At 59.2% G+C, this 26,531-nt stretch overlaps 1 protein-coding gene across 3 annotated transcripts in view; it reads left to right on the top strand.

Moving 5' to 3' along the window:
• PRKCB (protein kinase C beta) overlaps positions 1-26,202 on the top strand; it is a 93,504-nt gene extending 67,302 nt beyond the window's left edge. The window contains exons 11-18 of one of the 3 annotated variants that reach the window (XR_010348197.1): positions 2,776-2,867; positions 3,682-3,744; positions 5,218-5,356; positions 6,958-7,038; positions 7,280-7,387; positions 9,493-9,633; positions 22,342-23,812; positions 23,873-26,202. Coding sequence is in view for 2 of the 3 variants with exons in the window: in XM_064390614.1 (XP_064246684.1) it covers positions 2,776-2,867; positions 3,682-3,744; positions 5,218-5,356; positions 6,958-7,038; positions 7,280-7,387; positions 9,493-9,633; positions 16,962-17,120 (783 nt within the window). In the remaining variant the exon portion in view is untranslated. Of the gene's footprint in view, positions 1-2,775; positions 2,868-3,681; positions 3,745-5,217; positions 5,357-6,957; positions 7,039-7,279; positions 7,388-9,492; positions 9,634-16,961; positions 18,213-22,341 lie in introns of those variants that run through there. The other 2 variants (XM_064390614.1, XM_064390615.1) reach the window with 2 other exon arrangements.
• Positions 26,203-26,531: the final 329 nt, after the last annotated feature.

The following is a 26,531-nucleotide window of genomic DNA, read 5'->3' on the forward strand; positions in this document are numbered from 1 at the left end:
AGAGCTCTGCCCGGGGCTGGAGGGGGCGAGGTGCCTGTGCTGGGGGATCTGCAAGGGCCCAGGTCAGGGCTCTGGGAGGGGGGTCAGGGGTCCCTGGGTGTCCCCAGGTGTCCCCAGGTGAGCTGTGCCTTTGCTGTGACCTCTGGGGCACAGCAGCCACACTGGGATGATAAATCACACAATCCTGGAATGGTTTGGGGTGGAAGGGACCTTGAACATCATTCACGGGCAGGGACACTTCCCACTGTCCCAGGCTGCTCCCTGCCAGCCTTGGGCACTGCCAGGGATCCAGGGGCAGCCCCAGCTGCTCTGGGCACCTGTGCCAGGGCCTGCCCACCCTGCCAGGGAGGAATTTCTCCCTAATACCCAGCACGGGGTGGATGAGAGCATGGCTGTTCTGGCTCTGCCTCTCGTTCCCAGCGTGCAGCCAGGCAGGGGATGGAGCAGTGGATTAGAAGGGCACTGAAAGGAGCCCTGGCAGTGCCACCCTGGCTGCCAGGGACAGGGGAGTGTCACCAGCTCCGTGCCAGGCTCTGCAGTGCATTTCCATCTGCGTGCTGCTGGGGTTGGGTGCTCCAGCCTTGGTGGCACGGGCAGAGGCAGGACACAGGACAGCCCGGTGCCCGTCCCTGCGTGCAGCCCGTGGGCTGCCGTGCCATCTGCCCGCCTCAGGCACAGCACGGCTCTGCTGGGCACCAGCTCCCTTCCCCAGCCGGAGGGGGAGGGCTCAGCTGGCGCTCCAAGAGCCGTGTCTGTCATGCTCTCCCTCCCTGAAGCAGATCGATATATTTAGGAGCAGCTGCAGCCCAGCCCGGCGCTGCCTGCTCAAGGTGACATTGCCACACGTGGCTCCCCACGGGGCTGCCCAGGGCTGTCCCCACTCAGGGGGTGCTCCCCAGTCCCCAGGCAGCTGAACAGCCAAACTCCCCACTCTGTCCCACCAGTGCCAGCTGTTTTACACAGCCCCATGGCCCCTGTGCTCTGTGTTCATCCCCCGGGGCTGCCCCACAGCTGGGGGCTGGGCTGGGGCAGCAGCTGCTGGGCCCAGATCCTCTGGGTGGGCACTGCCAGCTGGGAAATGTCCTGTGGATGCTGAGCCCATTGCTCTGGGTGGGCACTGCCAGCTGGGAAATGTCCTGTGGATGCTGAGCCCATTGCTCTGGGTGGGCACTGCCAGCTGGGAAATGCCCCCTGGGTGCTGAGCCCATTGCTCTGGGTGGGCACTGCCAGCTGGGAAATGCCCTGTGGGTGCTGAGCCCAGCTCCTCTGGGTGGGCACTGCCAGCTGGGAAATGCCCCCTGGGTGCTGAGCCCATTGCTCTGGGTGGGCACTGCCAGCTGGGAAATGCCCTGTGGGTGCTGAGCCCATTGCTCTGGGTGGGCACTGCCAGCTGGGAAATGTCCTGTGGGTGCTGAGCCCAGCTCCTCTGGGTGGGCACTGCCAGCTGGGAAATGCCCTGTGGGTGCTGAGCCCAGCTCCTCTGGGTGGGCACTGCCAGCTGGGAAATGCCCCCTGGGTGCTGAGCCCATTGCTCTGGGTGGGCACTGCCAGCTGGGAAATGCCCTGTGGGTGCTGAGCCCAGCTCCTCTGGGTGGGCACTGCCAGCTGGGAAATGCCCTGTGGGTGCTGAGCCCAGCTCCTCTGGGTGGGCACTGCCAGCTGGGAAATGCCCCCTGGGTGCTGAGCCCATTGCTCTGGGTGGGCACTGCCAGCTGGGAAATGTCCTGAGGGTGCTGAGCCCATTGCTCTGGGTGGGCACTGCCAGCTGGGAAGAGCCCCCGGGTGCTGCCCCCAGTTTCCCCTCACCCTGGCTATGGCAGTGTCCAGCTGCATCTCCTGGGGGCTCCCTGTCCTTCCTGCCTGCAAAGCGGGGCACGGCTTGGTTGAGGAGGAAACGAGCAAGGAGTTTTTTATTGTGCAATGCTGGAACCTGCAGCTCCGCAGTGCTCCTGTGTCCCCCTTCCCCCGGGGTGGGATGGGCAGCCTGGGCTGTGTCCTGGGTTGACAAACTTGCCCTGAACCAGGACAGGCTGTCCCTGGGCTCGTGCCTGGAGGGCCCGTGGCACTGCAGCCCTTGTCCCCCGTCCCTCTGCAGCTCTCCTGGAGCCCCTCCAGGCCCTGCAAGGGGCTCTGGGGTCCCCTGGAGCCTCCCCTGGGGCACCCCCAGCTCTCCCAGGCTGGTTCCAGCCCTGGAGCAGCTCCGTGGCCTCCTCTGGACCCCCTTAACCCCATGTGAGCCTGGCCAGAGGGACCCCTCAGAGCCGGCTGGAAGGAGTGGGGAGGGGGGAGCAGCCCCCTCCTTCTCTCCTGCAGAGCTGTGCCCCCCCAGCACTGCCATCCTGGAGGGGGCTGGGGGTCACACACCCCTGTCACACACCCCTCCCGGGGCCTGGCCGAGTCCTGGTGGCCGAGGATGGACTTTGGTGCCCTTGGGAGCTGCTCCTGTCTCCCCTGGCAGCCTGGGAATGCCAGCAGGGACCTGCAGAGCAGCTCTGAGGATGGCTTCGTCAGGAAGAGCAGATGTATTCCTGGGAAGTGAGAAACCTCTGGTCTAGGGGTGCCCCCCCTTGCCTTCCCCAGCGGGTCTGTGTGCAGAGCTCCAGTCCTGGGTGCTCCCAAGGAAGGAGTGCTCTGGGCTCTGCAAGGACAGCAGCCCTGGGGAGGACAGGGATCATTCCCTGGAATTGGAGCTCCAGTTGCCTTGTTCCCATCTCTGCCCCCCGCAGACTCCCTGCTCTGACAGTGCTGCTGCTAACTGCTCCTCTGTTCCTCCAGGATCGCCTGTACTTCGTGATGGAGTACGTGAATGGTGGGGACCTGATGTACCAGATCCAGCAGGTCGGCAGGTTCAAGGAGCCCCACGCCGTGTGAGTGCAGTGCTCTGGCACCTCTGGGCTGGGTGTGGGGTGCACCCCTGCCAGGGGCTGCAAACAGAGCCCCGGGCTTTGCAGTGCAGCTCCTGGGCAGAAAGCAGGAATGGGAAGGTGCACGAGAGCTCTGTGTGGGATGCTGGTGCCCCCCACCTCACCTTGGGGCACATTGTACCTGTGAGCAGTGGAGTGAAATAGATAAATTTGGGTACATCAGGGCACAAGGCAGGGAGGTGTGGAGGCTTCCTGGGAGACACCAGGCCTGGTCCTTTCCCAGGGCACCACAGGGATGTTGGGTTTTGGCTCCTCTGCCAGGGTGGCCACCCCAAGTGTTAACTGGGGCTCTTGGCTCCTGTTCCTTGAGAGCTGGGCAGAGCAGGATGTGTTCCTGAGAGCCTTCAGATGCTCACATAAAACCCACATAAAACACTGAGCACAGCCTGGTGGGCTGAACTGGTGTCTGGGAGCCCTCAGACCCAGAATATGCCCGAGGGCAGGGTGGCAGGACCTGCTGGCCCCAGAGCAGGGATGACTTTCCAAGCCACGCTGCCAACGTGAGGAGCAGCCATGGTCCAGCTCTTGCTTCATCTGTGCAAGCAGAAGTGACAGCCCCAGCAGCCCGCTGGCATCACTGCCAGCTCAGGCTGCCTCGGGTCATTCCCGGGTGCTCCTCCTCTGGAATTTCCCTGCCCTGGCTGCCTTGTCCTTTGGTCACACCTGCCTGACGCGTTTCCTTCGCTGCCACCCGACTGGCAAGGTTTTCATTGATCTCCTGCAATTATCAGTCTTCCTTTCAAACCTCCTCTTTCAGATTCTACGCAGCAGAAATAGCCATCGGGCTCTTCTTCCTGCAGAGCAAAGGCATCATTTATCGGTAGGTGAGCTCGTTCCTCCCCCTCCCTCCCTTCCCCCAGCCCCACCCAGAGCTGGAGCCGTGGGCAGAGCACAGCCCAGGGTCCTGCTGTGCCCCCAGCCCCCTGCCCGTGCCATGGACGGGGTCTGGCAGCTGCCCACAGGTACAGGAACAGCATCCTTAGGGCTGGAAAAGCCCTGTGGGATCACTGAGCCATCCACACCAGATGTGTCCCAAAAGGGAGCTGGGAGCTGCAGGGTGCCCTGCTCTGGGAGAAGTCCCTGCTTTACCCTGTTCATGGGAAGGCAGCTCTGGTTCTGTCCTGCCCCTGCTCCCGTGTTCCTCTCCACACAACACCAGTGCTCCCTGGCAGCCTGGAGCAGCTCCAAGGCCGAGTTTGGCTGCAGGGCCCTGCTCCCTTACCTTGGCCACTGGAGCCAGCGCTTGTTCCGAGCTCTGCCGTGCCACCCTGTCACTCCTGCCTCTGTCACTCAGCCCCTGAGGCTGCTCTGCCATTCCCAATACGATTCCAGCACCCAGAGGCAGCTGGGTCACTGCCACGTGCAGGAGCAGGCTCACAGGCTGCTGGTGTAGCTCTGAAACCAGCATTCACTGCTCTTCCCTGCTTGGGAGAGTTCCCAGAGCCCAGGGTGGAGCAGAGCATCCTAATGAGTGTCAGATACCATTAAGAGCTCTGTAAAGGGAGATGCCAACAGTGCTGCTGGAGTCAGGAGATGCTAAAGATGAAAGAAGTGGAACAAACTTGACGTGAGGGCTGATTCTTGCCATCAGCTGCTGCAGAGAGATTCTAGGTCTGTTGGTCCCCAGTGGCTCTGCTTCCTTCCTTCCTCGGAATCCGAATCCCAGCTCGGGTCCGTCTGCCTTTGGCCTGTCAGGGTTCTGAGCACTGACATGATAATTAGAAAATACAGCCTTGAACCCAGCCAGAATGTATAATCTGCACCAAAATGCCCAGACTTTGCTACAGAAGTGTCCTTGAGGCTGCAGCATCCACCTCTGGAGTGGTGGCTGGAGACTGGGATTCAGATCCAGGGATCTGTGCTTGGATCCACCTCTGCAGAGGGGCAGAGCTCCTGGGGGCTGGGTGCCACAAACAGTATTCTGAGCTGAGGAGCAGAGGGAAACACAGCTGGTTTGTGTTTCAGGGGGGCAGAGCGCAGGTGAGGCAGGGACTTGTGCTGAGTAGGTGCTTCTCCATGGTGAGAGCTCTAAGTGCACTTTGATTTTCACAGGAGTGAAAGGAAAAAATCAATTAAATCGGTCTCCTGCCAGATGAGTGCTTTCCATCGCACACTTCAAAGCCCTGTGCCCAGCACAGCATTCCTGTGGGTTAAAAGTAAAATCAACACTCCATCCTGACAGATCTGAGTTATTTTCCCTCGTTTCCCCAAACGTTTTGCTGCCAGGGCGTGAGACGTGGGCGCGGCGGGGCTGGCGCTGTGCCCCGTGTCACGCTCTGCTCTCGCCCTGCAGGGACCTCAAGCTGGACAATGTCATGCTGGACAGCGAGGGGCACATAAAGATCGCCGACTTTGGCATGTGCAAGGAGAACATCTGGGACGGGGTGACCACCAAGACCTTCTGTGGCACCCCGGACTACATCGCGCCCGAGGTACGGACGGGATGGCGGCCGATGCTCCCCGTGCTCCCTCTGCTCCCCCCCTGGGCTCACCCGGCTTTGGGCAGCTCTCCAGCTGAAACAGGGGCACTCAGGAGCCCACCATCAGCCTGCAAAGTTCATGCCCGCGGCCCTGTGCATCCCCACAGCCCCCTGAGGGAGCAGGGCTGCTGGATTTGCCTCCCTGTGGTGCTGTGTGCTGCCCCCACCCCAAAGAGCAGCACATCCTCCTGCTGCTCTCCCTGCAGTGTGATTTCCTCACGGGGGTTTTCCCACGTCCGTCCCGTGCCTGTTCTGTCCTTGGCATGCTCAGACCCTCTGCAGGTTGCTGCTCACTTGCTCCCTTGCTCCTGGAAATGGCAAACCCAGGGGCTCAGCTCTGCCCCTCACTCTGTGTGATAGAAGCTTCCAGCACAACAGGACCAGTGAGAAACAGGGAATTATCAGTGGATAACATTTCCATGTGGAGTGGAAATCCTTGGATCTCTCCAGCTCACTGTTTGCAGTGAGGGGCTGTGTGGCTGGTGGGGAGGGCTCCCCATCCATGGCTTAGATCCCCACAAAAAGACTTTGCATTTGGTTATTAGTGATGTGACAGAGTCACACATGACACTTCCATGAAGTGCTGTATGGGCTCAGTTTAATGCCAGACTTGTGAAATTCAGAGTAATTATTCTCAAATGTCTCTTCACTTAAAAGTATCCCTCTAAACTCTTGTCACTCTGCTGAATTTGCAATGATGAAGTTAATATTTATTCATTAAATGTTTCAGAGAAAGGGATTCTCTTTGCTAGGACATCAGTGCACTTGTGTGCTAAACCACATTGTGCTTGCTGCACCCAGTGAGGTTTCCCACCATTGCATCCAACGTGTGCTCCATCCCTCATCCCAGCAGGATTAATTCTGGTGGTGTTGGTGCAGGGCTTGTGACTGTGGGTGATTAATGCTCCTTCAAAGCAGGACAAATGACCAGCTCTCCATGTGTTTGCCCAAGTGTTTTCACTTGAACTCTTATTTTCTTCTCCTTGCTCTGATTTGTCTTTTTCCAGAAGAACAGCAAATGGGAAATTAGGATGCAAATCACTTTGGCTCCCAGGAAAGGCATTAAAGCCTGCTGCCCGTGGGTCCCAGAAGAGGATCCACTGCATTTGGGAACAGCAGGAAGGCTGTGGCTGTGGTGCCATGGGCACGCTCCAGCTGGGCTGTGTCACTGCCAGCCTTTGTCACCCACCAGCCTGTGTCACCTGCAGGGCTCTGTCACCTGTGTCACCTGCAGGGCTCTGTCACCCACTGGGCTGTGACCTTCCCAAACCAGCAGTGGGGGACAGCACGGACAGGGGATTTCTTTTAAGATCTCTTCCCTTTTAAAGGCCTGCAAGGTGTGAACTGTTCCCACCCGAATTTCCCAGGCTGCTGGTAGAGAGCCAGGGCTGGACTCGGGGTCCCTCGGGGAGGGGTTTTGGTGCTGAAGGCTGTCCCAGGGAATACCCCTGAGCCCTGCAGCTCAGGCTGGCTTTGCCTGTGTCAGAGCCAGGCTGTGACGCTGCTGTTGCTGGTGTGAACTGTTCTTATGCTGTAATTTTGGTTGTTTGCAGATCATTGCCTACCAGCCCTACGGGAAGTCGGTGGATTGGTGGGCGTTTGGAGTGCTGCTCTATGAGATGCTGGCTGGCCAGGTGACTGAGTTTGTCTCCTCTGGGCTGGCTCCATTGTGAGCACGGGCTGCTGTGGCATTTGCCACGCTTGGCACGTGGGTGGGCAGCTCCCTGAGCTGGGGTGACACTGCTCTGGGCACTGCAGTGACAGGACTGTGTCACAGTGTGGCATGCCCCAGGCTGGCCCCAGGCCAAGGGCCAGAGCAGCCCCAGGAGCTTTGGGATCCAGGCAGGCCCCTGAAGCTGTGTCTGCTTGGCTCAGGCCCCCTTTGAGGGAGAAGATGAAGACGAGCTCTTCCAGTCCATCATGGAGCACAACGTCGCCTACCCCAAGTCCATGTCCAAGGAGGCCGTGGCCATCTGCAAAGGGGTAAGGGCTGGCCTGGGTCCTCTGCTGGGCTGGGGGAGGGTGGGGAGTGGCAGCCTGCAGCCCTGGCTCCAGCCCACCCACTGCTCCCAGCATGGCCAGGGTCTGGCACTCCTGGGCTCTGGTGCCTGTGCCCGCCAGGGCTAAAGCCACAACTCGTGCTCTGTGTGTGTGTGTGTACTACACACAGATAAAATAACACCTGCATCCTCCCCGTGCCCCTAGACTGAGCAGAAATACAGCTGGGGCTGGGGCTGGGGCTGGGGCTGGGGCTGGCCTGGGGCAGGGGAGGGCCAGCACAGAGCTGCGTGCTGGCCAGAGGGTGGAAGGGAGGGCTCCTGCCCAGACACCCTCTGCCCCACCAGCTGAGGGCAGGGCAGCTCTGGGAACCTTTGCCTGGAATGAAAAATGATGCTCAGGGAAAATGGATGTGATTCCCAAGCAGATTTCCTAAGATCAGAGCCAAAACCTTCATCCTCCCACTTAGCTGTGATAAGTTGCCCTTCAGGACAACCTGAAGCTCTGCTGCTGTCTCCATGAGGTCAGGGCAGCATTTTCATTATCCTGTCTCTTAATTTGCACTGAAGCTCTGCCTTGCCCAGCATGCCGAGCTGGGCTCTCCATGGACTGGGCCTAGGCCTGACTTAATTGCAGCCTGAGTTAATTTGGGATGTGATGGATAAAGGCTGCCGAGGTCCTGATGTTGTTCTGTGTGCCTGGGGCTGAGCCTCATCTCACCCCCCAGCGCCACACACCGCTATAAATAAGTGTTTGTGTAGGAATTTAAGAAATGTTTGCTTATAATAGTTAATATTGAAAATATCTGAACGTTCCCTGTCTCAAAATAGTGTTTCTGTCTGCAAGTGGCACACGCTGCGCTCCGCTCCCACTGCGGCACTGCAGAGCCTCTCGCTGCCGTTGCCAGGATCCCGAGCTGGGTTTCCGAGAGCAGCCGCTCGTCCCGTGGGGAAGGGCTGCTGCAGGGCTCCCACCCGGGCCGGGCTGTTTGCACAGGGGCTCTCCAGGGAGCTGCTGCCTCGTCAAGCTGCTCCCCATCACTCTCCAGCTGCTGTCACAGCTGGAGCCGGGGATGGGGGGCTGTTTGCTCACAGAGCAGTTGGTGGCTCTGCTCTCGCCTTGTGTTTCTTGGAGGTTTTTTTGTCTTTTCAGGGTTTGGGGTTTTTTTCCCCAGGGTTTCCCTGGCTTTCAGTGCCCTGTTGCAGCTGTCAAAGATCAGCTTTCCTGAGCGAGTTTGTTTTGTGCCCTGGGGTGGCAGGGCTGACCTGTACCCACGAGTGGTGGGAGGTGTCCCCAGCTGGAGCACTGGCACCTCCTGTCCCCCCTGGGGGTCTCACAGACCCCAGCCCTGGGGCACAGAGCCAGCCTGGCTGCAGCCCTGGCGCCAGGGTGAACTGCCCTGCTTTTAATGAACAGTGCTTTTGCTGCAAGTGTGAAGCTCATATTCTCCATCCTTATCAAGGTCTTGTGAGTCTCTGGAATCTCCATCTGATCTCTGAGCAGGGCTCAATCCCTGCCCCAGGATATTAATGTTGTACAGCTGCCCGTGGTTCCTGGGGCCCTTTCCCTTGCTGAGCCAGTGAAGAGAAGTTTAGATGATAAACAACATTAATGGACTGTTCTTTTTTCCTCCAAACTGACTCTCTCATTAGAAATCCATCTTGTGTCTGCTCCGGAGGTGAGGGGTTCTGCTTCCAGGGCTGAGGGCAGATTTGGAGGGCAGATTGTCCATCTTAAAGGGGCAGTGGGGTTTATAGTTCACTCTGCAGATGCTGAGAAGTCTGTGCCAAGCCAAGGGAGCGCTGGGCAGTGCCCCTGCTGCAGCCAGGTGCTGAGGGAGCCCTGCCAGCACCCGGGGGGGTTCCTTGGCAAACCAGTTTCACTCCCAGATGGAAGGGGGACGTGCCCATCCTGCCAGTGCTCGTGTACCTGCCATCTGCACAGGCTGCTCTTGCAGAGCACTGTCACCTTCCCTGTCCCTGAGCCACTCCAGCTCCTTCCTCAGTGCCCTCTCCTCGGAGCCCCAAAGGCTGCCCAGAGGGGACACTGGGGGCAGTGGGACACGCTGTGACCGTTTCCTGCCTCCCCAGCTGATGACCAAGCACCCTGCCAAGCGCCTGGGCTGCGGCCCCGAGGGGGAGCGGGACATCAAGGAGCACGCCTTCTTCCGCTACATCGACTGGGACAAGCTGGAGCGCAAGGAGATCCAGCCGCCCTTCAAGCCAAAGGCTGTAAGTGTGCTGGGGGGCCCTGTGCCACTGCTGGGGGCCCTGTGCCACTGCCGGGAGCCCCTGTGCCACTGCTGGGGGCCCTGTGCCACTGCCGGGAGCCCCTGTGCCACTGCTGGGGGCCCTGTGCCACTGCTGAGTGCCCCTGTGCCACTGCTGAGTGCCCCTGTGCCACTGCTGGGGGGCCCTGTGCCACTGCTGGGGGCCCTGTGCCACTGCCGGGAGCCCCTGTCCCTGTGCTGGGAGCCCCTGTGCCACTGCTGGGGGGCCCTGTGCCACTGCTGAGTGCCCCTGTGCCACTGCTGGGGGGCCCTGTGCCACTGCTGAGTGCCCCTGTGCCGCTGCTGGGAGCCCCTGTCCCTGTGCTGAGTGCCCCTGTGCCACTGCTGGGTGCCCCCCTGTCCCACTGCCAGGGAGCCTCCCTGGCCTCTCCCACCCTGGCTGGGTGCTGCTGGCCCTGGAGCTCCCTGTGCCCTTGGAGGCTGGTGTTCCCTGGCACCTGGCACGTGCCACAGCCCTGCTGGGCCAGGAGCAGTCCCTGATGCCGTCCCAGCTCTGCCTTGCAGGGGTGGCAGCTCCATACCCTCAGTTCCTGGAGCTTTGTGTTGCAGCCTGTTTTGTCACCCCAGGTCTGTCGGGCTGTTGGGGTTTTCCTCCCTTTTGCTCAGGTCTTTTCTTTAATCCCACCTTTATTCCAGCACCCAGCTCAGCTCAGTGTGCCCGGCTGGGCAGTGCAGCTGGATTTCACCACAGCTTCTCTGCAGGGTGGAGGGAGGCTGGAGCCTGGCTCTGCAGCCCGGGGATCCTCTGCTGCTGCTCAGCCCTGCCTGGCTCTGCTGGGGGTGAGCTGGGAGTGCAGCCCGGGGCCATGGGCAAAGCCAGGTGGAGGTGGCAGCAACTGGAAACTGTCAAAAAAACCAGGAATGCCTGCGTGCTCCTGGTCCAGCTGTATGTGCAGTGACCCCTGTCCCTGTGACACGTGTCCCTGTGACCCCTGTCCCTGTGACCCCTGTCCCTGTGACACCTGTCCCTGTGACCCCTGTCCCTGTGGCACCTGTCCCTGTGACCCCTGTCCCTGTGACACCTGTCCCTGTGGCAGCAGGGCAGGGGTGGCAGCAGGGCAGGGGTGGCAGCAGGGCAGGGGTGGCAGCAGGGCAGGGGGCAGCCTGGACCCCTGTGTGGGTGTCCCTGCCCCTGGTGCTGCTCTGTGTCCCCAGACTCTGCCTGGCCGTGCTCTCCCTGCCCTTGTGAGTCACAGCAGCAGGGATGTCCCTCCCTGGCTCTCTCTGTCCCTGGGGCTGGCAGGGTCCCAGCAGTGTCTGAGTGTCCCTGTGCTGCTCCAGGCCCTCAGGCTTGCCCGGTTCTGGTGCTGCCCTGGGTGCTGGTGGCTGCAGTGCCCCAGCTGGGCACGGCTGTTTCACAGAGCTGAGTCCACACTGACTCTGCTCTCAGGCTGTGTTGGTGTCACTGTGGGGCCATTCCTCAGTCTGTCCCCCCAGGCCAGCTCAGAGCCCAGGGATGCTCGTGTGTCACCTGCAGCCTGCCTGTCCCTGTGCCCACAAGAACCTTCTGCTGCTCTGCCTCACAGACACCCTGCTCGTTCCCTGGTGCTTGGAAAGCTCTGCTTGCAGGGACCGCATGGACTGGGAGCTCCTGTGGTGGGGGGAGCTCGGTGCCTTTAGCTCTGCTCTCTCTGTGCCTCTCTGCTCCAGCAGGTTTTTCCCTCCCACAGCTCTTCCCTGGCTGATCCAAGCGGAATGAACACCCCTGGGTGGGTGGGCAGAGGCTGCACAGCCCCAGGGAGGGGCTGGGGGCTGGCCTGGAGAGCTGCCCTGGCCCTGGGGCTGCCCTCCTGTCTTTGGGGCTGATGTTTGTGTTTCAGGCAGGTGTTTCTCCCCAGGTTCCTGCTGGCAGCGCTGCCTTTGCAGGGAGCTCGTGGGTGCTGTCCTTGGGGCTGTGCCCACCTCAGGGGGGCCATGTCCTGCTCTCCTCCTGCCTGGGGATGGGGAGATGCAGGATGGGCAGCACAGGAGCCAGGGTCGTGCCTGCTTGCCTTTCCCTGGCAGGAAGGGAACCCTCAGGGCACTGGAGCCTGCAGAGCAGCATTGCTGGGACAGCTGTAACTTTGGTATCAAAGTGTCTGGGGCTGTCTGTGCCCCATGATTCACTGTCTGGGTGGGATCTGCCCTTGTGCCAGGGGTGCTGAGGTACAGGGGGATCCATGAGCTGTGAGGGATCCTCCTCACCTGGATTCACTGAAGGGGCACCCTGGGGTTGTTCTGCACAAGTCCCTGTCTCCTGAATCCATGGCTTCTGCCTTCTCCCACCTCTGTGTCCATTTTCCAGCGGAGCTGCTGCTGCTGTGTCCCCTGCTGCCATCTCTCTGTTCCTGAGCAGGTGCCCAGTGTCACTGCCTGCCCTGGGCAGGGCACGGCGTTGGTGCTTGGTGCTTCACAGTGAAAAACAGCTGAATTCCACCAAAAGTGCTGTCTTACTGCTCTGCTGCTTTAAACTGTGCAAATTTTATCCTGTTTGAAATGTCTCCTTCCTCCAGAAATCCCTCTGACAGCAGCCCTGGGGAGGGGCACTGTAAGCTGCTGCCTGTCGCCTCAGCCAGCGCTGGCGCCCGGAAAATTCCCTGTTTGATAGGACAGGGAGATTAACAGCAGCTGATGTGGGATTTAGGGAGGATTAAGACAACTCAGGTACCTGCTGATAGCTGATATTTCCCCAGCAGCGCTGGAAAAAGCTGGTTTTTGGTGCCAGGCGTGAGCACAGGGCGGAGCAGCAGGGATGGCAGTGGGGCTTGGACACTGCACGGAGCGTTTGGGGGTGGCAGGGGACATGTGGCCCCATGTTTGTGACCTGTGATTGCTGCACAGGGCCTTGCTGCTGGCCTGGCTCTTCACCTTGGCTTAAGTCTATGTTGTTTTCCTTTTATTTTCTCATAGTTAGCATCTGTAAAGGTCAGGCTGCAGTAATTGTGTGTGTCCAGAGCTTCAAAATAAGAATAAGATGCAAATGAGGGCTGGGACTCGGCCCCAGCTGTCCCCAGCTGTCCCCTCCTGCAGCCCATGCCCATCCAGGCTCATTCTGCATCTCAGAGCTCGTGTTTGGTGTGAGCTGGGCTCAGCTCCTCAGCCCCCTGGCCCGCAGAGCCCCCTTTGCCCTGTGCCTCTGCTGCAGCCCCAAACCCTCTGGCCACGTTCCTGTGGCCCCTCTGCAGTTTGGGGTGGGGGCACAGGGGTCCTGGGGGGCTCGGGGTGCCTGGGCAGGGATCCACACCCCTCCCAAAGGCTCCATCATCCCCCCCACAGCAGGGGAGGCTCCAGCCTGCGCCTGGCCGGAGCTCAGAGCCAATTCCTCAATTCCCAGGAGCTGCTGTGTTGCTTTGTGCTTGATTAACCTTTATCACAGAGTCAGGAACAAGACAGATCAGGGGCTGGCTTGTCTTTGGTGCTTCTGACGTGGGGCTCTGCTTGGCTGCTCCCTGCTCTGGCTGGTGCATAACAATTCCTTTCCTGGGTCTGCAGTTACCCTGGGAGTGTATTTACACTTCCCTGCTCTCCCTGTCTCTCGTTGAGATAATTATTGTTTTTGGTATCTAATTACTCCTTTACTTTACATAAAGCCTAGTGATTTGAAAAGTCTCATTTTGAAAGCACTGGAATCACACAGCAGAGCCCAGGATTATTCACAACAGCATGGGGGGGGTTAAAAAATGGCTTTTAATCTAATAATTTTTAATTGCATAAATTAATTTCCCCCTAACTGCTCAGAGTTAATTAATACTGAAAGGCCACTTGCAGACCTGGCTGTGTAAGAACAGCAGCTCCATGCACAGGGGTTTTGTAGCCTTAGTTCAGCCTGCACAGGGTGGGTTCTGATGTTTGCATAAGTCATTTCCTAATTAGATGGGATTTAAGGATCGAGGGGCTGACCTGGGCAGGTGGATGTGCTGAGGTTGAACACCTCTGGAAATCCAGTCAGGATTTACTCTGGGAGACCCAGGGCCCTGTAAAGACTGTGGCATTTCCCAGGCTCCTCAGCCTCTGTTTTCAGTGTAAATGTGGCTTTGTGCCTGGCTCAGGGCTGGTCCTGCACCAGGAGCCCTGCAAGGACACAGGGATGGGCTGCAGCACCCCAAACTGGAGCCAGACACCCCTGAAAGGCCCCAGTGCCCCCCGAGCAGCACAGGCACCCCCAGCGCGGCCCCAGGGTCGTGCTGGACCCCAGTTCCCCTAAACGTGACTGCCAGGGTTGCCCTGCTCCTCCCCGGGGTGCAGGGAGCCAGAGCAGCCCAGGAGGGTCAGCCTTGCCCAGGAGATGCCTGCAAGGCTGGGGGTTGTGGCTGTGCTGCTGTTTTGGGACAAAACCCTGGGAATGGAGGGTGCCCAGCACCTCCCTGGGCACTGGGACCAGGGTGGGTGGCAGCAGCATCCTCAGCTCCTTACGGTCCTTGATTGCATCCCAGGGATCAATGGCAAATATTTTATTGTGCCTTTTGTCTCTATTTGAAGTCGAGCAGGGAGGTGATTAAATACAAGGCCGTCTTTGGAGCTGACAGGTTTATTTCTGCAGCTCAGGAGGAAAAGCCATTCTGTGCTGGCTATAAATATTAGACAGGACACCCCGGGATTTATGTAAGATAAATTCCCACCCTCCCCCTTTCTGCAGGCAGGATGGAGTGATGCCTGCACGTTCATATCAGACTCAAACGAGGACGATTTTTCACTAGGTGGCTTTAGATAAATGTAAAAATTCATATGGCATCTGTGTCCACCAGGCAGGAGCTGGGTTTGGGAGCTGTAAAGAAGGTGCCCGTGCAGACAGAGACCTTTTCTGCCTGCAGCAGCAGGATCCTCCCTGCTTCCCCAAACTGGAGCCTGCACCCCCTCCTCAGCCTCGGGGCTGGGCTGGGATGTGCCCTCTGTAAACTCAGAGACAGCTTTCAGCTTTAAATATTGAATTTAGCCATGCATTTTATCTGCATCCAAACAGCAAGTCCATAAATTCCATGCAGCAGGGCAGGAAATACCATGGATAGATGCAACTTTTCAAATTTTCCATCCACATACTCTTACCTCATTGTGTGATAGTGAGAAATCCTCGCTTGCCAATATTCATATTAAAATATATCTGTGCTTCCTATTCCAACAACTGGCAGCCTCTCATCAGGATTAATTCTCCAGTCCTTCTGAGGGGGTTGCTGGTTTGGATTTTTTATTTTTATTTTTATTTTTTCTCTCTAAGGCAGCACATTTCTCTGTAGCCACAGGGCAGGCAGTGCTGTCAGACATGGCACGTGGGCTGCCCTGCCCTGGGCACTGGGAGCTGCTGGGGCTGGGGGCTCTGGGTGTGCACTGGGGGCTCTGTGGGGCTCAGGGTGTGCACTGGGGGGCTCTGGGTGTGCACTGGGAGCTCAGGATGTGCTCTGGGGGGCTCTGGGGGCACTGGGAGCTGCTGGGGCTGCCAGGTGAGCCCTGCCAGGGATGGCACAGCCCCTTCCCCAGCCGCCCTGCTGCCAGTCTGTGCCATGCCAGCGGGCTCCTCGTGCCCTGCCCTTGGCTCCTGGGCGCTGTGGGGCTGGCACTCCCACCTGCAGGGTCTCACTGCTCTTTGAGGCTGGTGAGGTGGCCTGGGGAAGGCGCTGGGCTCTGGCTGACCCACAGACATCTCACCCCTGCTCTGCTCAGGGCTCAGGCTGGGCTGATCCTGTGCCCTGGCTGCTGCAGTGCCCAGGGCAGGGAGGGGAGCAGGAGCCCAGCCCTGCTGAGCTCAGGCCTTGGGCAGCAGGAGTTTAACCAAGCCAGACCAGAAATGTAAAGACCTGGCCTTGCCAAGGCAGGGGTGCCACGGTGCCCACCCTGAGGGGCTGGAGCTGGGGGTAAATCCCCTCAAACATTGTCCCCTGAGCTTTGTTCAGAGGTTTGAGGAGAGCAAGTGTCTCACGTGGTGCTGTAGGGACGTGCAGAGCTGCCAGAACAGCAGCCCACCAGAGGCTGATGGATATTCACACTGTCCTCCCTGAAAGCTCTGAGCAGAGGAAGGAACTGGGAAACACTGACTTCTGCGTGTATTTGTCATTAATATTTTATTACATTTAGTCTGATGTTTATTAAAAATGCAAATCTGTTTACTTAACAAATGGAAGTTAAACACCCAGGAAAAATTGTGGCAGTGCTTGGAGCGTGTGTTCTCCCTGGGGCACTGGGAGAGGCCTGGGGGCACTGGGAGAGAGGCCTGGGCACTGGGAGCTGCTGCCAGGGCACTGGGAGAGAGGCCTGGGGGCACTGGGAGAGAGGCCTGGGCACTGGGAGCTGCTGCCTAGGCACTGGGAGCTGCTGCCTGGGCACTGGGAGAGAGGCCTGGGGGCACTGGGAGAGAGGCCTGGGCACTGGGAGCTGCTGCCTAGGCACTGGGAGCTGCTGCCTGGGCACTGGGAGAGAGGCCTGGGGGCACTGGGAGAGAGGCCTGGGCACTGGGAGAGAGGCCTGGGAGCACTGGGAGAGAGGCCTGGGCACTGGGAGAGAGGCCTGGGCACTGGGAGCTGCTGCCTGGGCACTGGGAGAGAGGCCTGGGCACTGGGAGCTGCTGCCAGGGCAGCTCTCTGAGAGCCTGCAGAGCCTGGCTTGTGTGACAGGAGGGACAGGGCCAGCCCTGGGGTGTGACGTGTGGGTGACAGGCAGGGATGGAGCCTGCTCTTGGCTGTGCAGTCACCTGGCACCCACCTGATGCCAGCTGCTGCTGCTGCTGTTCCCCTAAATCAGCCTGGGAAGATACAGCACCCTTGTTTTGATTGCTAAGGAAATGAAATCAGGATTTGGCACCTCTGGGGACCATGAGGCTGTGGAGCACTGTGGTCTGACTGGACTGGAGGGGAGGGACAGTCCTGGGAATCAGAACCATGGAATCCCAGACTGGTTTGGGGTGGAAGGGACCTTAAATCCCATGCCACCCTGGCATGGCAGGGACACCTCCCACTGTGCCAGGCTGCTCCCAGCCCCAGTGTCCAGCCTGGCCTGGGCACTGCCAGGGATGGATCCTCCCCTCCAGGAGGAAACCTCTGAGCAGCCCGGCCACGGTGGAAGCCCCCTGGGCAGGGGGGATGCCCACGTGGGCGCTGCCCTGCCAGCAGGTGCCAGCTGTGTGTGGCAGGAGCAGTGCCAGCCATGGCAGCCCATCTCACCGCGCTGCATTCCGCGGCACAGCGGGGTGTGCTGGCCGTGCCGTGCCGTGCCGTGCCGTGCCCTCGTGCCTAACCCCGCGTGCTGTGCCCTTTTCCCGTGCCACGCTTCCTGCCCCACCCACCAGTTCTTTTCTCCTCCTAGTGCGGACGCAATGCCGAAAACTTCGACCGGTTTTTCACGCGCCACCCGCCCGTGCTCACACCTCCCGACCAGGAAGTCGTCGGGAACATTGACCAGTCAGAATTCGAGGGATTTTCCTTTGTTAACTCTGAGTTTTTTAAGGCTCCGGCCAAGAGCTAAGGCGCTGTGCAGATCCCATCCCTGCAGCCGTCCTCCGGCCCCGGCTGCTGCTGTGGGACACATTCCACTGCAAACTGCATCCGTGGGCTTGCTTTAGCTCCTTACTAGAGTGACCATATCTCAAGTGTCTGCCTGTTCTTTGGGGTGTCGCTGCAGGGGAGTGATGTGCAAGAAATGCTGCAAATGGCTTTTGTAACGTTTTGTTTGGAGAAAATGGGAGCAGCTCAGGGGGTGACAGAACGAAATCGGAGACACGGTGACAACTGGGAGAAATGCCTTCATCATGTGCTTTAATTCCTGCTCTTTCCTTTTTCTACTCTTTTAAATAATCATGAAAATTTAATATTTAGCCTTAGTGGCAAGTAAATGTTTTTAATGAGGCCGTTCCCCAGAGTCTCTCTCGTCCCTGAAGCTCAGGAGAGCCAAGGTGCTGGGCTGGCTCCTTTTTTGGCCGTGTCCTGCTGTGTTCCAGCCCACCACAGCTCCCCTCCTGCACAGATGCTGTGGGCTGGCTGGGTCCCCAGCACTGGGATGAGTTATTTGGGCAGGCAGAGCTGCCCTTGGCAAAGATTCCTCCTGATTTGTGCAGTTTCTAAGTAGCATTTTTTAAGATCAAAGCAAACATCCCCTGGTGAATGGGAAATTTGGAAGAGCTGCCTTTGAATCCATGGTCACCCTAGTAAACACCACCAACATCCATTCTGTAGCAAAGCTTTTTCTTCTTTCCAAATGCCAAAGCCACTGATGGAGTTTGTTAGCTGTGCTTTAAATGTGTCAAAAATGGTATTGACCCAAACGGGAGGTACTTAACTCTGACCAGTATTGTGAATTCTGATATGAGGCGTGTAAAGAAGCTTGAAGCTTGTTTCAACGGGTACTTCTGTCCTTAAAAATGGCCCGAGTTTTGTTTCTGGCATCAAAGGAAACATTTCAGGAAGGGTGAATTTCTCTTGCAAGGACAACAGTCACACTGCTTCCTTTTATACCCTTGCAGATGTTCATGGGCTGTCACTGTATCAATCTGCTTCATTTGTAATGTGCCAATTTATTTTTTTCTGATACCGATTATAAAATAAAAAGTAAGAAAACCCACCCCAGAAACCTGCATGTGTTTGGCAGTAATGAGTTTCTGCAGTTCAGCCAGGTGCCTCCTGCCGACAGCCGGGGCTGGAAGCCGCCCCGGCCGCTGGGGGAGGCTGGCTCAGTGGCTCAGTCCCTGCGTTCGTCCCAAAAACCCGAGCTGGGATGTACTGGAAGCATCAACCGGGAGGGAGCGACTGCCCGCAGCCTCCTGCAGCAGCGCCCACGGCCCGGGGAGAGGACACGGCAGGAAGGATGCTCCAAGGAGAGGACACGGCAGGAAGGATGCTCCGGGCTCAGCACACGGCAGGAAGGATGCTCCGGGGAGAGGACACGGCAGGAAGGATGCTCCGAGCTCAGCACATGGCAGGAAGGATGCTTCGGGGAGAGGACACGACAAGAAGGATGCTCCGGGCTGGGACACGACAAGAAGGATGCTCCGGGCTGGGACACGGCAGGAAGGATGCTCCGGGCTCAGGACATGGCAGAGCCCGGCAGGAAGGATGCTCCGGGCTGGGACACGGCAGGAAGGATGCTCCGGGCTCAGGACATGGCAGAGCCCGGCAGGAAGGATGCTCCGGGCTGGGACACGACAAGAAGGATGCTCCGGGGAGAGGACACGGCAGGAAGGATGCTCCGGGCCCAGCCGCTGCGGCACCGCCCCGCACTCCCCGGGCTGCGGAGGCCGGCGTGGCTCACCCAGCCCTGCCCGCTCTCCCCGGAGCGCTTCTCAGGAGCGATTGGCACTTCCAGCTGGACAGGGACTACGGGCCCCCGTTAACCTCCCTCCTGCTCTGGGAATGGCTTCTGCCCGGTTCCGGACGCTGCAGGGCTGTTCCGAGAGGCCCCGAGCATCGGCCAGAGCTGCTCCCGGCCGCGCTGGGGCTGTGCCCTGGGCAGGGGGCTCCGTGGCAGCTCAGGGGGGTCCCCATCCCTGGGCCGGGCAGAAAGCTGCTCCGGGCCAGCTGTACCTGGGCCCGGTGCCAGGGGCTGTGGGACCCCGGCTGTCTGCCGTGCCACCACCATGCCATGACATTGCCGCACCGTCACATCGCCACGCTGTGACATCTCTACACCGTGACACTGCCACACCGTGACACTGCCACGCCGTGACATCACCACACCGTGACACTGCCACGCCGTGACACTGCCACACCGTGACATCGCCACACCGTGACATCGCCACACCGTGACACTGCCACACCGTGACACTGCCACGCCGTGACACTGCCACGCCGTGACATCGCCACACCGTGACACTGCCACACCGTGACATCGCCGCACCGTGACACTGCCACACCGTGACACTGCCACGCCGTGACATCGCCACACCGTGACACTGCCACACCGTGACACTGCCACGCCGTGACATCGCCACACCGTGACACTGCCACACCGTGACACTGCCACGCCGTGACATCGCCACACCGTGACACTGCCACGCCGTGACACTGCCACACCGTGACATCGCCACACCGTGACATCGCCACACCGTGACACTGCCACGCCGTGACATCGCCACACCGTGACATCGCCACACCGTGACACTGCCACGCCGTGTCACCGCCGTGCTCCTCGCCGTGCTCGTCTCCCATCGCTGGGGGCACTTTGTGCCCTGATTGTGCCCTGCCTCCCCTCTCTCCACGAGAGCCACGCTGCCGTCCCCTGCCTGCTCCCACGCTGTTCATCATCCTGACAGAGGCCAAATCGCCGCCAGCTCAGGCAGAACTCAAGGTAAGGCTCCAGCAGCCCGCACTTCGCTCAGCTCCAGCCAGGCCAGGGAGTGGGGGCTGCTGGAGAGGGCAGGGCAGGGAGGGGCTGCCCTGAGCCCCCTCCCGGGCCCATCGCAGCCTCTCCCAGGGCTTCTGCTGCCAAAAGCAGCAGCAGGTTTTCCCCACTCCAGGCTCCCAGGCTGAGCGCTCCCGAGGGCTGGGGACCAAGCTGCAGCAGTCACATGTGGATGTGTCATTCCCTTGCAGCCTCCAAAGCCTTCCTGCTCAGGAGAAGCTCCTGGCTTGGCAGGACGGTGCTGTCCTTGCTTTGGATGGATGTGGCCTTCAGGAGCCACCTGGTCATCTCAGAACCCTCCAGGACCTGGGGCCACTTTCCACAGAGAGACCCAAGCACAGCCACGGCCACTCTACAGGGACCTCCCGGGGACCCTGCTGCCATCGAGGTGGGCTTGTCCTCACGTTCCGACTGCTTCACCCTTTGCCTGCAGAACTCTGCTCCTGAAGTTGATCCTTCACCCTGTCTGCCCTTCCTGCTCCTGCTCTGTGCCCCCAAATCCACATCTCCTTCCTTCTCTGCTGGAGAGAGGGGCCCTGGAGGGACCCTGGTGCCCTGGGAGTGTCACCGTGTGCCCACAGCCTGACAGCACAGCCAGCACAGCCACATCTGCCTCTTCTGCTTCTCCTCTCTCGGCTCCTTCAGCTCCATCCAGACCTGTTTTCTTCCCACCTCGTCTCTGCTCCGTCATCCTTGGCTTTTCCTGATCTTCTCCCCAAGGCTAAAGCCCTCCTGACGGGATGTCTGCTGTGGCAAGTGGAATCTCCGAGCACCCCCTGATCCTGAGGCACTGCTGGCTCCTGTCCCAGGCTCAATCCAGCTCCACTGGGTTGGTGTGCAGGAGGACCTGGCTCTGTGTCCTGGCCGTGCTCCTGCTCGAGGCAGGAGGGTGCCCCAGTGTCCCACTGGGCCAGGAGGGGCTGCAGGGAGGACACAGCCTCTGTCCTGCCAGTCCTTCCCCAGGACAGCAGTGGGAGCCCAGCCCGGGGGTGGGATGGGTGCAGGACCTGCAGGCCCCCCACAGTTACTGTCCTCAGTTCCAGCTGGCAGATTCGTCCAGGTTTGGAAATCCTGGTGCAGCAGAGCCCAGCGAGGACCTGGCATGGTGGGGCCACACTTCAAAGGCAAAGTCTGGGGAAAGTGGAAAACAAATAGAGGTTTCTGCAAGGCTGGCAGGGTCCTACCTGTGTCACAGCAGGGGAAGGTCACCTCCAGCAGGGAGCTGGGGTCTCTCCTGTTTGGGGACATGGAAGGAGGGGTGGAGAAGCCTTTTGTCCCTGTTGGCTTTAGCAACGAGGCAGAGCAGAGCCAGCTCCCGGCTGCCAGTGTCCCTCAGTGCCAGTCACCGTGGGTGAGGGAGCTGGGGTGCCTGTGCTGCAGCTCCAGTGCTGTCACCCCTGCAGCCACGGCTCTGTCCCGTCCCCCAGGACAGCCCTGGGCCAGGCGCTCTCTGATCTGCAGGGTTTAGAGGAGCAGCCCACGCGCTCCCGGGCTGGCTCCGCAGTGCTGGGAGCAGGCTCCCGTGCTAATCCTGACACTAACGTCCTGCTTTTCCCTTTTCTGCCTTGGGTGTAGCTGCAAAGTTGTTCTCCTTAAGAAATTGCAAGGAGAAAATGTTGCATATGTGGAATTTTCCTTCTCAGAGGTTTTGAAGTGCTGTGTGTTTTCTCTCTGTACAACCCTGGAGCAAATCACATCCTCCATCAATGAACCCGTGTTGGTTAACAGCATATCACGGCATCATTCAAAAATCAAGCTTAAAGCAGACAGAGCTCTTACAGCCGATTATTTTGTGCACATTTTGACATGGTAGTGACTGTTGCTGCCATTTTGAGGCATGTTGCTTCCTCCAGGCTCCTTCCTCCTGTGCAGTGCCGAGCTCTGGTTGCAGTGAGGGTTCTGCTGCTGAGAACTGCTCTGTGCTCTCTCTCTCCCACAGCAAACAGGACAGGAGGGATGTTCCCTCCCCAGCACGGCTCTCACCTGTCCCTGTGTGTCCTGCTCGTGTGTCTCAGGCGTGTTAAACTGGTGTTCTCCTTTCCTGCTGGTGGTGTGGGGCTGCTTCTGTTTCAGTGAGCTCCTGCTCGGTGGCAGCTTGAGAAGGCAGCGTGGAGTGTGGAGTGTGGGACAGCACAGCTCCCTTGGGGACATTGCAGCTCCCTTGGGGACAGCACAGCTCCCGGGGACAGTGCAGCTCCCTTGGGGACACCACAGCTCCCCTGGGACATCACAGCTCCCCGGGGACAGTGTGGCTCCTCGGGTGATGCCACCACCCTGGTGCTGTCACCTCTGGTGCTGTCACCTCGGTGCCTCGCTCCTTCCCCAGTGTAACTCTGTGCTTTCCGTTTCACAGAAGGACAAACGCGACACTTCCAACTTCGACAAAGAGTTCACCCGGCAGCCGGTGGAGCTGACGCCCACGGACAAACTCTTCATCATGAACTTGGACCAGAACGAGTTTGCTGGATTCTCCTACACCAACCCCGAGTTTGTCATTAACGTGTAGTCGCGGCGCAGCCCTGTCCTCGCTGTCCCACGCCAGGTGGCCCTGTACATAGGACACTAGTCTTCCGGGATTAGCAGTGCAGACACACGTCCCCTCCCGCCAAACACGCCACCGCTTCTCCCCGGAGCTCTCCGTGTCCGTGCCACTCGCTAGCTTGGTGTCCCTAGCCGAGGTGTCCGGGGTGCCAGTTACCGGTCAGTGATACTTCTAGGAACTATAGTTGGTGGTGACTCATAGAGTTTTTAAACAGACATATACCAAACCGCTACGGTCTCTGTCGTTTTCGCAGCGGGACGCTGAGATCCCCGTGAGCCAGCCAGTCCCGAGGCGTTGCTGTGGAATGCTGAGCATGGTTGATCGCTTAAAGCGTTGTGCTGAAGCTTGCGATGAGTGTGAGCTTGTCTTAGAGGAGCCTTTTGTTCAAGACATGGATATATTTGATCAGTGTGGAAAAATCTGCTTCTAGACCTCTCTTTCCCAATGCATTGTCCATAGGGTCAGCCCGGCTCCCCCTCCCTGCCTCGGGCATTGCGACTGCCAACCACTCCCATGGTCCTTGTAAATCAGAGCAAACCTTTTTCTAAGTGAAAGGTGGGGGGTTTTTGTAACATCTGGAACAGTTTGCAGTTTTGATACGCTCTGTCAGCACTCGCATAAATCTTTCACAGATGCTGTTGAGATGTAACAGCTCTGTAAAGGATATTAATATTCTACCAACACAAAACACATTTATATTCTTGGTTTACAATTTACCAACTGAAAACGCGCCCAAGACCAAAGGGCTGCACTGAGGGCTATTTGTAATGGAAACTTTTCTACTTTCCACCCTCTGCTATTCTCTTCCAGGCTCCAAACCCATGGATTTCACAGACATCTTGATTTCCCTGATTTCCACCAAATTCCTGGGGGTTTTAGTCAGTAATAATTTTTTTTTTTAAATTCTGAGTGAGAAGAGACAATTCCAGCAGCTGCTTGTGAGGCAGAGCCGTGGCGTGCGGGAGGGCAGGGGCAGGCAGGAGCAGCAAGGAGGGAGCAAGGACTGGAAGGAGGAGACAGGAGAGGGCAGGAGAGGGCAGGAGAGGACAGCGGGGAGGAGGGGGCAGGAGAGACGGGCAGGGGCAGGAGAGATGGGGCAGGAACAGGCAGGAACAGGGAGAAGAAGGCAGGGGCAGGCAGGAACAGGCAGGAGCAGAGAGAGGAGGGAAGGAGAAGGGTGAGGAGGGCAGGAACAGGCAGGAACAGGGAGATAAGGGCAGGAACAGGCAAGAACAGGCAGGAGCAGGGAGAAGAAGGCAGGAGTAGGCAGGAGCAGGGAGAGGTGGGCAGGAGAAGGGTGAGGAGGGCAGGAGTAGGCAGGAACAGGCAGGAGCAGGGAGAGGAGGGCAGGAGAAGGGAGATAAGGGCAGGAACAGGCAAGAACAGGCAGGAGCAGGGAGATAAGGGCAGGAGCAGGCAGGAGCAGGGAGAGGAGGGCAGGAGCAGGCAGGCACTGCCCGTTGGGGGTGACCCTGGCTGGCTGTTGGGCTGGCAGAGGCTGAGCCCCAGCTGAGCATCCCCCAGGCCCTGTCACCCCGCTCCCGTCACAGCCCAGAGTGGTTTGCAGAACCCCGGCTGTGTTTTCTGAGCCAGCACTGCTTCTGCTGGATGCAGCCATTCCTCCAGGCCCCGGGACATGGGGGGGTTTATCAATCATGAGGAATTCTATAGAGGAAATTCTAGTTCGTAGATCTTTTATAAACATGGAACTCTGCCTTTGGAAATTTTTTTTTCTTTTAATGATTCCTTGAGAACTAGAGGCTGCCAGCAGCTAAGGCGCTGTCAGGGGCTGAGTGTCCCCTCCCTGTCACCCAGCCACGGGCACTGTCCTGTGCCTGCCGGGCTGAGAGCTGAGCCCGTGGCCTCGGGTGCTGCCCTGGGCTGGAGGAACCCAGACCAAACCCAGAAAAACTGCAAATTGTGCCAGATCAGGAGGGGCTCTGCAGCAGGCGAGGCCTGGGCTGGGGGCTGTGGCTGGTGGGGCTCCCCGAGGCTGGCACGTCCCAAAGCCACCGGCCATCCTCTGCAGACCCAGCTGACGTCAGAGCATGTGCGTTCCCGTGACCTCCCAACTGTTGCTGCAGAATTTGTGTTCCTCAGTGGTGAATGTTTCCATTTCCATTCTTTGGCTCTGGAGGCGCTCCCAGCTCTGCCCGGGGTGCTCTGGGAGCTCTGGGGGCTGAGGGGCACCCCGGGGCCGTGGGGGCAGGAGCTGCTGCGGGGGGAGTCACACCTTTTTGTTTGGAACCTGTGTGTCTGTGTTGGGGTGACACTGCTGCATGGAGCAGGCACTGCTGGACCCTGAGCACACCCGGTGGGCTGGGGGGGCCTGCAGGGCAGTGGGGATGGGCTGAGCACACCCGGTGGGCTGGGGGGGCCTGCAGGGCAGCTGGGATGAGGCAGCTTTGAGGCAGTTTGGGATTGAGATCCACGCTCCAGGGCGAGCTTGGCCAGCGCCAGGTCCTCTTCTCAGGACTCATACAGTAGGTGTTCTGCTGCTTGCCAAACTCTTGTTCCAAGACTCCTTCCAGGTGTCCTGTCTCCTCTGTGGAGGGATGCACAGTGGGAAGTGCCTGGCCCTGCGCACGCACTCAGATCTGTGTGGAAGGAACCCAAACCAAAGGAAGGGCAGAGTGGCAGGGGTCCAGTCACAGTTTGTGTCCTTTGGTGGTGTAATCCTCACTGTTGGGTGGGCAGAGCAGGGCTTTGGGAGGATGCTCAGAGCTCCTCAGGGAGCCCAGGCCCCAGGTGCTCCACAGGGCTGTGGGAAAAGCCCAAGAATCCAGACCTGGAGCTGCTGGGGATGCAGGGGAGGGGAGCTCAGCTCTGGTGTCCCCCCTGCATTCAGTGGCACTGGCAGGGTCCCCTGAGGCAGAGGGGGAGCCGGGAGGGCAGGGGAGGGGCTGAGTTGGCAGGACATGCACAGGGTGGCTCATCCTCTCTGTCCCCCTTGGACTGCACCCCAGTGCTGCAGGTAAGGGGGCTCAGGCTCTCGGCTGCTTCCCCCTGGACAGGGTGGGCCAGGCGGGTGTCCCTGGGCTGTGCTGAGCCCTTGGGAGCTGTGCCTGTGTCCCCGAGCAGCTCCTGGTCACCAGAGCCAGCAGAGGAGCCATGGATCAGCTGAGCCCATTCACAGATACACGGGGTTGGGCAGGGCCAGCCGTGGAGCTGAAGGGACAGCAGTGCAGGGCAGTCGCTGTGCTCTGTGCTTGAATCCCAGAGCTGGGAGCCCGCGAGGAGCCGGGGGTTGGAGCACAGGGCAGGGGGATCCCGCAGTTCCCAGGGCTGGGATTGCTCCTGGAGGGGGAGACCTGCTCCCCTGGCAGCGCTGGGCTGCTGTGGCAGGAGCAGGGGCTGTGTGACCACACGCCTCGGGCTCCATGCATGGGACTGTCACCTGAGCTGTTCATTTCTGAGCACATGCAAAGTGGCAATTAAGGAGGGAAAAAAAATTAAAAAATTTAAAAAAAAAAGAGAAAATGTTTATTGTTGAAGAGTTTGTGTTTGTGAATTTGATTTCACCTGCAAGTATTTGATGACTTTTCTACATCCTAGACTACCTGCTGTGTGTTGTCAAACGGTCCTCATGAAGACCTCCTTTTAGATGGGCATATACTCTTGATTCAATTTGCTGCATGTATGAAAAAAATAAAACATTTAATTTTAAAGAAACCCCGAGAGCTTGGCTTCCTTTGCCCACGAGACTGGGGGCGAGCCGGGGCCTGTGGGGTGGGGGCGTCCCGGGGGCCGGGGTCCCCCGGAGGGGCCGCAGGGAGTTCTGGCACAGCAGGAATGAATGCGGGGAGGGTCTGGGGTCAGAAATCTGCGAGAGCAGCTGCCCCAGCTAAGGAGGAGCCAGCGCTGGAAGGGGCACGGGGACGGGGGCAGGGCACAGAGGGGTTAATTGCCAGTTAATTGCTCGCTGATGAGTTACTGAAAGCTGCCGGAGAGCCCCCCCAGCAGCCTCTGGAGCCGGGCGGGGGTCGGGACCCTCTGGCTCC

This window comes from Passer domesticus, chromosome 15, assembly GCF_036417665.1.
Source record: "Passer domesticus isolate bPasDom1 chromosome 15, bPasDom1.hap1, whole genome shotgun sequence".
Classification (NCBI taxonomy): domain Eukaryota; kingdom Metazoa; phylum Chordata; class Aves; order Passeriformes; family Passeridae; genus Passer; species Passer domesticus.